Source organism: Cinclus cinclus, chromosome 3, assembly GCF_963662255.1.
Source record: "Cinclus cinclus chromosome 3, bCinCin1.1, whole genome shotgun sequence".
Classification (NCBI taxonomy): domain Eukaryota; kingdom Metazoa; phylum Chordata; class Aves; order Passeriformes; family Cinclidae; genus Cinclus; species Cinclus cinclus.
In genome coordinates this window covers 85,520,072-85,530,493 of record NC_085048.1, presented here as the reverse complement: position 1 = coordinate 85,530,493, position 10,422 = coordinate 85,520,072, and the positions used below count along the sequence as shown (strand labels likewise).

Genomic DNA, 10,422 nt, shown 5'->3' with positions numbered 1-10,422 from the left:
CCGCCCGGCAGCGGAAGGCGGCGGGGCTCGAGCGGCGGCACTTCCGGGGCGGTGCCGGAAGCGGCGGCTGTGGAGGGGCGGCTATGGTGTGCGACAAGTGTGAGTACGGGGGTGAGGGGGACCTGCCCGACCCGCGGGACCCTCCCCGCGGGGATCCCGGGCTGCCCTGAGCGGAGCGGCAGCGGTCGCGGGTCCCGAGCTGCTCAGCGTGGGCCGCGGGTGGCGGTTCCCGGCAGGGCCCTGTGTGAGCTGTCATTCTGCCTTGTTTGAGCTGTCCTTTTCCGCCTGTGGAGCGTATTAATGTGCATAGTTTAAGTGATTCTGTCCTGTGTCAGCGATAGCGTGAGCAGCAAGACCGGGGAGGGGATTACACCGCTGTACTGGCCACTAGTGAGGCCGCATCTCGAGTGCTGCGCTCAGTTAACTATAAAATAGCCATGGGGGTGGTGGAGCGGGTCCGTAGAAGGGCAACAGAGCTGGTGAAGGGTCTGGAGCACAAGGTCTGATGAGGGTGTTGGGGTTGTTTAGTCTGGAAGGGAGGAGGCTCAGGGAGGGCGTAGCCGGGTGGGGATCGGCTTCTTCGCCCAGGCAACCAGCAACAGGACAAGAGGACATAGTCTTAAACTGGGCCGGGGATGTTTAGGTTGGACATTCAGAGGACTTTCTTCACAGAAAAGGAGATAAGACATTGTGATGGGCTGCCCAGGGAGGTGCTGGTGGAGTCACGGTTCCTGGAGGTGTTTAAGGAAAGCCTGGACACGGCACTCGGTGCCATGGTCTGGTTACATGGCGATGATCGGTCACGGGCTGGACAGGATGGTCTCAGAGGGCTTCTCCAACCTAATCGATTCTGTGCTTCTGAGTTTTTCCTTTGTAATGTTTCCTTATGTAGGTGAGAAGAAGCTTGGAACAGTAATCACTCCTGATACATGGAAAGATGGCGCAAGAAACACTACAGGTAACCTTGGCAAGGTTTAGCAACTTGGTTTTCAGGTATTATAAAGCCATTTGGGCACCTGAGCTATGTTGCCATCTTAAGACCAATACTTTATATTACTAATCAGGTTAATTATTAAGTCATGTACTTTCCCTCCCATAGTGGTTTAATGCAGCAGGAATTTATTTGTCCAGGACTCCTCAGTAATGAATTTGTCTGTTCTTTTGTTTTCTGTTTTTTTTTAGTTCTTGCATGCCAGAACAATACAGAGAATATTTAAATGGAGTATAAAGTGTTTGTTACCCTGTCACCTAATGCTGTGCTGAATTTTTTATCTTTCTTTGTGGCTTTATTTGTATATGTGTAAAAGTTGTAAATGAACATTTTTAAAGTATGCTTGGAATGGGGAAATTTATTTGGTTATTGTTTTGTTTGTTTTTTGTAGAAAGTGGTGGTCGCAAATTAAATGAAAACAAGGCATTGACCTCAAAGAAGGCAAGGTTAGTGCTTAACACTGATTTTGGCTAAGAGCATCAGTTAGCAAACTAACTGAGGCCTGTTTCCTGCATTCCTGGGCAACTACTCCAAACTTGTCCAAAATACACTTAATAAATTAAAGTTGCAGGGATTATGGTATTTGATTTGTTGGTAAAAATATGTCTGTATGCATTTCATGGGTGCTTTCTGCTCAATCATAGAGTGTGGGTCATAGAGTATTTTACTGCAATTCTTACTGGAATTGCTAGGATTTGATGCTTTTGTAGGAAAAAAGCTGAGAATACTTACTTTCTGTGCTAATATTGCCATGATAAATCTCTTGAGCATTTCCTGCATGTCTGTAGGACTTTCCGTTTACAATGGGGCAAGATGCTGCTGGGAGGTGTTTAAGTTCAAAGTCATGTAGCATCTTAATAAAAATAAACATTTTTAGTTCTGATTTCCTGAACTTGTTGTCTGTGATGGAAGAAACATCTCTTAATGGGGAAAGTGGGAGCTTTTCTGCATACTTTCTGTAGCTGTTAGAAATAATTCTTGTATGTCCCTTTTCTAAATTACAGTTTTTGCTGGAGTTTCTGACTGCACCCTCTGGCTTAGACTTTTTAGGAGGAGGCAGAAAAAAACCCCTTCATTTCAAGGTGTATAAATGAAATACTTTTCCTTTTTCCCAGGTTTGATCCTTACGGAAAAAACAAGTTTGCAATATGTAGGATTTGTAAGAGTTCTGTCCATCAGCCAGGGTCCCACTATTGTCAAGGATGTGCCTATAAAAAAGGTGAGTTTCACTGAGTGCCAAAATACCCCAGTTTGGCTTGGAATAAGAGAGGGAAGGTACAACACTTGAATTTGTATTTATGGAGAGAAGGCTAAGATGAGATTTTATTGCTGTCTTGAACTGCTGATAGGCAGGCACAGGGAACATGGAGTCAGACTCTTAGGTACACAGTAATAGAATAAGAAATAGTGTACACAGGTTAGAATGTGGAGAATTCTAATTACATACAAGGAAAGCAATTTTTCAGTCTGGGAGTTATCAAATATTCTAGTAACAGGTACCATCAGAGGTTGTGGAATCTTTACAGGTGATATTCAGAGCATGACTTGACCTGAGCCAGCCTTACCCAAGTTGGCTGTTTTGAGTGGGGAAGTTCTAGAGACTGAAGGAGATTCTTTTAAACCTTTGACATTCTGTAATTCTGCTTCTTTTAGAATATTTCTGGTATCTGAAGCAGTACATTTGGAAAAATAATTCTAAACTTAATCTTGGCTATTGCATAGAGAACTGTCATCTAACAAGTTTGATTTTCCTTAATTTAAAAAAAAATCCAAGTCTTGTAAAATTCAATTGCTTGTTGCAGTCCCTTTTCTGGTCTCTTCTCTCCCCTTTTTATAACAGCTAAATCTAAAATTCCTGGGTGGAGACAAAGCATCGTGAAGAGTTTTTATAGCACATAAGGTAGACTGATTTTTAGATGTAGAGCTACAGCTACCCAGTAGTAATCTTTGTTTATGAAATTATTTGTTCAATAAATATGTGCTGTGTCACTGAGTCAGTGGTTTAGCTGCCTGCTCTAGGATTGTTGCCTGCTAGGTCCTCCCCAGATGTCTGCCTGAACCCCATATGGTAGAACCTTGGACTCTTTCTTAAAGTTATGTCTGTGGATGAGCATCAGGATTTGACCTTTGTCTGTTTGCATATCCTTCCAGGTTGAACCTGTTATCTTCATAAAATGAAGAACTTTCTAAGTGCTTTAAGTTCTAGCTCTGACCATCAAAGATGTCATTAGGGCATACTCCTTAGAGCAAATGCAGTCGTACAGTTCAGTGCTTCAGCTGTTGCGTATCTCTGAAATTGAGAGGCAATCTCAATTAATCCTCAGTTTATATCTGAAGTCAGTATTTAGAGGGCTGAATTTTGGTTTCCAGAGTAAATCATGTGGCATGTTCCCTGCTGTTCTCTTCCCTAATGGACTGCTAGATAATTGACATGATGTCAATGTATGAAAGCACACAACTTGGAGAAAGCAGGAGTAGGTGCCACTTGACATTTTTTTGTCTGCTGGTGAATGTTTGTGTAAATTGAGATGTGGTCTTACCAGATAAAAGACTTAACACATTTCTGCTTTGAAAGGAGAGGGAAAGATGGAGACAAATCACCCCTCTGCCAGCTTGTGTATATTTTGGTGCTCTGGTCTTTTCACTTGAGTCCTTCACAAAGTCCTTCAGGACATCAGTGTTCATCACTTCAACTCTCAAGTATTCTTGATGTTCATTGTTTTTCACTCCAGCTCTATAAATACCTTAATTCTATGAAAATATATTCTAAGCTTCCTCAGTTAAACTCTACCTGTTAATGCCCTAATTAGCAGTCAGTTTGTTGGTGACTGTATTTTCTTAGCCCTGCTGCTTTCTGTCCATCTCAGGCCTCATTTTGCTACAGGACTTAAAAATGGTGTATTGTTAATAGTTTTACCTTTTTGTCAGAAATGAGCCTTTCCTGGCTCTCTTCAGGCATTCCAGCAAATGATAGAGGCTTCCAGCAGTATTGTGAATGATAATGCTCTCAAAATAGAGCTTATTTTCTTTAGTGGAAGGATTACACACACACACCGCACATATTCATTTGTATTAGGAGTTAGAATATTGCTTCCAAGTTTGTAGTGTCTGTTAGAAACGTGACTGAGAACAGAGAGATTGCCAATAAGAGCTCAACTGAACAATTTCTTGAAAAGATCCTTGCAAAAACATAGAAACTGTGTTTTTGAGGGAAGATTTTAATAATTTTGAAATAATTTACACACTTTTTGTGTGCTTATAGGCATCTGCTCAATGTGTGGCAAGAAGGTCTTGGATACGAAGAACTACAAGCAAACGTCTGTCTAACTGTACTGACTAGCCTTTTTATGAACTTCTGCTTCTGTTTCTTTGTACAGTAACGTTTCTCTAAAGTAATTTGTGACTATTACTTTCTGGAAGATAGTACATTTACTTGGAATGAGAGGTAAAGACAGCCTGCTTGCCTAAAATGTACATAATATTTAATTGCTGTTTTAGCACTAATCTGGTATTTAAAGGTAATGGCTTTCAGCAGCTGATACAGTTCAAAGGGAAGGAGAAGATCCAAGATCCAAGTGGATAGGTTGAAACTAGGTTACCCTCAGAACACAGATTTTTGAGATGAATGCTTTTTTCCCTATCACAAATCTTCTGCTTATCTCATGATAATGTTTTGTAGATATATAATATATGAACTTGCATCACCTCATTAAAGTACCTTCATTTAATTGTATGCCTATAGGTATTTATAATTACTCTCATCTCAAACTGTTATGACCTTGCTCTTCAGATTTTAATGCAATTGTCCTGTTGTATTTTGTTTCTGACTACAGTATAGTTGGTTAAATCACAAATTGTTAAACTAGTGAAATCCAGTGTGTTGTCCTGCCAGTTCTTTCCTTGGCATTGTTGTGGTTTAGTCCCAGCCAGCAGCCAAGCCCCATGGAACTGCTCCCTCACTCCCCCACCATCAGGACTGGGGAGAGAATTGGAAGGGTAAAAGATTGAAAACTTGTGGGATAAATACAGTTTAACAGGGAAAACAAAACAAAGAATTAATACACTACTTCTCATGGGCAGGCAGGTGTTCAGCCATCTTCAGGAGAGCAGGGCCCCATCACCTGTTACGGTTTCTTGGGAAGACAAACTCATCACTCAGAATGTCTCCCCTTCTTCTTCTTCCCAGTTTATACACTGAGCATGGTGCCATATGGTCTGGATTATCCCTTTGGTCAGCTAGGGTCACCTGTCCTGGCTGCATCTCCTCCCAACCTCCCAGATAGCCCCAACTTCCTCGGCAGTGTGGCAGTACAAAAGGCCTTGGTTCTGTGTAAGCCCTCCTCAGCAATAACAAACACATCTCTATTATTAACTCTGTGTTCAGCACAAATGTAGAACATAGCCCCAGTAAGCCATTAACAGTGAAGAAAACTCCACCCCATCCAAATGGGCACAGGCATTCGGACTGATCAGCTGTTCCCTTGTTAGCCTCCAAGGAGACTTTACATATGGTATCAAATTGCCCAAGGCAATAAAATAATGAACATCAATTTCTAAATGTCTCAGTCTCATAATTTTCTAAGTTAGTCTGTCTTTTGGTTTGAATTTTATGATGTAATTGCTTGTATACATGTCAAATTTAAAAGATCAAAGCAGGCTGCCTGCTTTTCAGTTCTGGTTTGATACAAGAAGTTAGTCTCTGAACATGAGAAGCTGACTAGCTTTGCAATTCTTTTGACTTTTGCTTAGTTTCTACATATTAAAGCAATTTCTGTTATGGAACATAACAATTACTCCTTCTGCATGTGTTTTAAGAAAAAAGAATAATTCATTCTTAATTAATGGTTTAATTTTTAATTCATTCTCAATTTAGAGCAAAGAATTACTCCTTCTTAATTCATGGTGGAGTTTTAAGTGTTTACTCCTCCCTGCAACCTCCTCCAGGCGTTTTCATACTTCTGCAACTGTCTTCCAACTGTAAAAGAAAAACTATCAATGGGAATTTCCCTGTGAACAGATACTCTGTTTTGGGTTTCCTTTTGTTCTCGTGTTAGTACAGAGGAAACTGCATGATTAATGGAAACTGAAAAAATTGCTGTTTTTTCTGTGGGTCAAAATGAAGAACACAGTATACAATTATCCTCTTTGCTATTGCCTTACTGACATGCTGTAGTTATGCTGCAAGTAGCCCTCTAAAGGGGATTGTCTGACATTTCCTGTCACCCTTAACTATCCATTGTTGAGCATTTATCACCAAAGTGTCTCATTCAAACGTGTTGGCTTCCTGCAGTTGCTAATGAGGTAATTATTTTTGGCATTTTATATTTGATGAGAAGCTTTGTGAGGATAGTGGAATGAGCTGGGCCTCCCAAAAGAAGAGAGGAATGCCACTGCTTTTTATCTGTAAGAGCTTCTACTTAACAAATGCATGGAGGTACATGGATTAGCTAGCTGGTGATAGCTTGGTGGTGGCCACTTGTTTCCTAACACATCAAGGAAAACCCATATTAGTGTATATCTCTATGACACATCCTTTATATGGCTGAGAAGAAAATGTCTGTAATTGGCTTCAAGTGTCACCACAAATCTTGTCAGAAGTGTGTGTGCAATTTCAGGTGGCAGGTTCTCCAATAATCCCTGAACTCTTCACCCTTTATGGATATGTGCTGTAAGATTGATTGATTTTTGCTATTCTGTGAATAAAACTACTCTTCCTAAAACTGGCCAGCATCTCTTTTTCAAAAGCATGATATAATTGTTGAATGAATTGGCATGAATTGAATGTTTATTGCGCTCTATACATATTGGCGCTGAATGAATACCTCCTTTTGAAGGAGGTATTGAAGAACAGCAGGAATTTAGCTAATGTGATGCTTGGTTCATAATTATTTTGCGAATTTAGCTTTTATACATTTATGTCCTATTTTTGGACAGCTGCTTTTGCATGTTAGAATCTTTTTTTTGTAAAGGACAGGTTTTGATTTGGTGGGATTTTTTAAATGGTGGATACAAACACTTGTTTTTCTAGTGATTTTTACATGCTCTGGATCTTTCATCAGTAGCTCTCAAAGCTCTTCAGCTTCATGAGAGTATCAGTTACAGAGATCTATAAAATTTGCTGATATAAGGCTCAACTTTCAAAAAAGCTCATTTTCCAAGCATTATTTTGAAGTCTCAGTGCTTTAAATTTAGATCACAAGCCATCCATCTCCTGAACCTCAGAGATGTACCACTGTTCTAAGACAGCCTTGGCAGAGAAGCACTTAAGGGTAGCTATTAAACTTAGATACACCCTCAGTATAATTGAATTGTCATATAAAAGCATATTGTTGATGCTGAAAATGTTTTGTAAGCATGGGATGTCTTTCCTGAGACATTATGCAATGAAAAACAAAAGAAAATTTGTAATGGAAAATTGCCAATTTTGTTTAATGTACTGAGAAGAACACGGTAATATTCCCAGATGATTAGCCTGTCCTCTAAATCGCAGGTTACATAAGAGATTTGTGCTGCCAAATTTAGTAGGATTTGAATTTTCCTCGGTACTGCTGAATTCTTACGCTGTCCTTGCTGTTCCTTTGTGTGTTCATTGGCCAGAACTACTACTGAGCTAAGTGTAAGCAACACTTTGGTGCAGAGTATTAAGAAAACAGATTAGCTACATAATGTCACTGTGACTGGAGAAGCCAATCAGATGAAAATTTAACAGGGTTGAAGAGTCCTTGTTGTGTCAGGGTGTTCTCCCATTCTTTCCCATGCTGTTTTATTTTTTAAACTCTGCTCTTCCTGCTGCAGAAGCTGGAAGAAGGACCATCCAAGAATGATCATTTGGCAATACTGTTCCAAAGCATTAAGACAGTTTTAATTGTTTATTTGTGAAAGAAATGTGGTGTTTATTTCTCTCTTTGGTTCATTCTGTTCCTTCCTCAGTAGAATAATAACCAGAAAGACTTTGTCTTCTCTACAAGGATGTCATTGACCACTTTGCATTCAGTTTTTCTTGAAAATGGCCCAGACTTGCAACAAAATCTTGCTTTTTTGTATGTAAAATAAGAGATGTAGAGGTTTCAAATGGTAAGTCTCTTGTGTCTTGCACCTGCTTGTTCTGGCATCACTCCTATCATTAGCCCATCTCTCTGCAGTGCCTCAGATTGTACAAATATTCCAGTTCTGCTCCACCAGGAGACACATAGGCTGTGACCCTCTGCCAATCTCCCTATGGTTCTGGGCAAGTATGGCTGGTGCCTTTGTATTATCAGTGGTCATTAAAGCTATATGCAAAAGTTGAAACACAGCTGTTCAAGATAGTGCAATGAACCAAGTTGCTTTATTTTCCTAATACAAAGCTCTAAGTTTCCTAGATAGACAAGGTTCCCCCTTGTGAGAGATTCATTATTCATTGAAAGGTGATAGCCGAGAGTACAAGCTCTTTACATCTATAATGACAAAATTTTGTTTATGATAGGGTCTTTATGCTGTGAATAAAATTCTGGAACTACCAAAGTCTTCAGAAATCCCCTTGACAAATCATTGCTTTTCCTGAATTGGAACTGGGCTTCCTGATTTTTTGTAAGTATATACAGCCTAAAGATGTGCCTTTTTCTGTTATTTGCTTTGGATGTTGGAGAATCCAGGAGTGGTTTTTGGCATGTTGCTCCCCAGGTATTGACTTCTGTTGTTTAATAGAACTGTCTATTCAGTGGCCACTGGTTCAGCATGGGATCATGAACATGTATCTCCTTTGCTTAAGAGTTTCTCACTAGATCTCTGGTTTTGAAAATAAATGTAGCCAGGTGCAGCAGGGAATAGTGGTGACAGGAAAAGTCTCCCTAAATATGAGAGAATGAAAACATTGCTACATCACACTGAGGTTTGCTATTAAGCAAAAGTATTTTAGCTCTCCCAATCAGCAGAACTGGTTGGACAATATGAGAAAGCCTGATGGCAACCCTTACAAATAACAGACCCAAGTGTTACTTTTTGTGGGGGTTATAGCTGTGCCTCATATGAAGACCAGTTGGTTTTGAACTGCTTGTCTTCCTCCCATATGCACGCTTTTATGGATGAATTTGTCATCTGAAATTCATCAGGAACTGGTTTTCTATCAACTTATATGGGAGAGGCAATAGTTCACTTTGCAGAACATGTATTCATCATGTCTGGCTAATGCAGAAAATGTAAGTGCTGTGTTGACAGTGTTAGTGTGCTCACTTCTTGAACTTAAGGACAACAGAAAAAGCTGTGTTCAAGGAACATGGAAAAATCTGAAATTTTGCCAAACAACTGAAGAAAGAGATAGATGAAGTATTAAGCATGTGGGTATTGCTAGTAAAAGGGTTACTGTGTTTTATGGTTCAGGAAGACACAACTGACATTTGATTTTTTTGCCTTGATGCCATTCATTTGTGCAAGTAGATTTTTCAGGCACTGATGACTCGATGACCAAATAACTACCTAATTAGGTAGCCATTTTCAGACTGACTTTCTAGTAGAAAACTTCTCAAAACTACTCCTTCCTTTCTGTCTCTCTCTTTGCTCTAAAAGGTGCAAACTGAACTTAGCATAGTGACTTATTAGACATCAGTACTTCCAGCAAAAGGACTTGCTATGTGCTCATCTGCCAGCTGCCATTGGGAAAACAAATGTTGAGGAGGGTTTGTTTTTTGCATCATCACGGGGCTGATGATTCAATATCAGTATTGTTTACTGTTTCAGGCCACATGCAAACACAAAACTCCCATTTGCCATTTTCTACTGGCTAATGGGTCCTATCACACGCATCTTAAATATATCATAACCAGCTCAGTTTCCAAGAAATCATTACTTGCTGTTGATTTTTGGTTGCTCCTTTTGCTGCCATAGAAGGTAAAGATTTTAAGTTGATACAGCTGTCAGATTTTGTCATGGATATTTACTGTTCTGATATGTTTACTCATGTTTAGTTACACAGCGGTGCAAGTAAGACTATGTGTGACAAAAGGTGTGGCTTTCAGGGAGTTGGCTTCTAGACCAATCCAACTGTCATATTTTATTGATTAAAATATTTAAATGCTCATTGGATTAAGCAAAGACTTTACTCTGACAGCTTACACTTTCTGTCTTTCTGTGGGAGGCTTTTGAAAAAGTGATGACATGATATTTCAGTGATGAATAGCTTTCATTTTATTGCTTTCAAAAGCATTGTTTCCTAAAGGATGCGAAGTTAAAAAAAAAGAGCAACAACTTTGGTTTGGTTTGGTTTGGTATTAGAGTTACAAAGGAATCTTTGAAAGATAATACTTTGTTTATTAAGTGTCAGCCTGAATTTGAAGTGAACCTGAAGCTGTGACTGAGTCGCTCTACCTTAAAATAGATCCTTGTTTGGCTAATAGATATTAGTAACACTAATTGCTGCATTATCATCAGAGTATGTGAAATATAAATTCAGATAC

General features: G+C 39.6%; 1 protein-coding gene across 1 annotated transcript; it reads left to right on the top strand.

Moving 5' to 3' along the window:
- The first annotated feature begins 57 nt into the window (after nt 1-57).
- On the top strand, nt 58-6,700 carry CRIPT (CXXC repeat containing interactor of PDZ3 domain). The gene is made up of 5 exons (XM_062490361.1): nt 58-99; nt 893-958; nt 1,383-1,437; nt 2,107-2,210; nt 4,254-6,700. Exons 1-5 carry the CDS (start codon nt 84-86, stop codon nt 4,316-4,318), a joined length of 306 nt encoding a protein of 101 aa, XP_062346345.1. The 5' UTR covers nt 58-83; the 3' UTR covers nt 4,319-6,700.
- The last annotated feature ends 3,722 nt before the right edge of the window (nt 6,701-10,422 follow it).

Coding starts and splice junctions, on each gene's coding strand:
- CRIPT (XM_062490361.1), top strand. Junction 959..1,382: donor TGGCGCAAGAAACACTACAG/GTAACCTTGGCA, acceptor TGTTTTTTGTAG/AAAGTGGTGGTCGCAAATTA. Junction 2,211..4,253: donor AGGATGTGCCTATAAAAAAG/GTGAGTTTCACT, acceptor GTGTGCTTATAG/GCATCTGCTCAATGTGTGGC.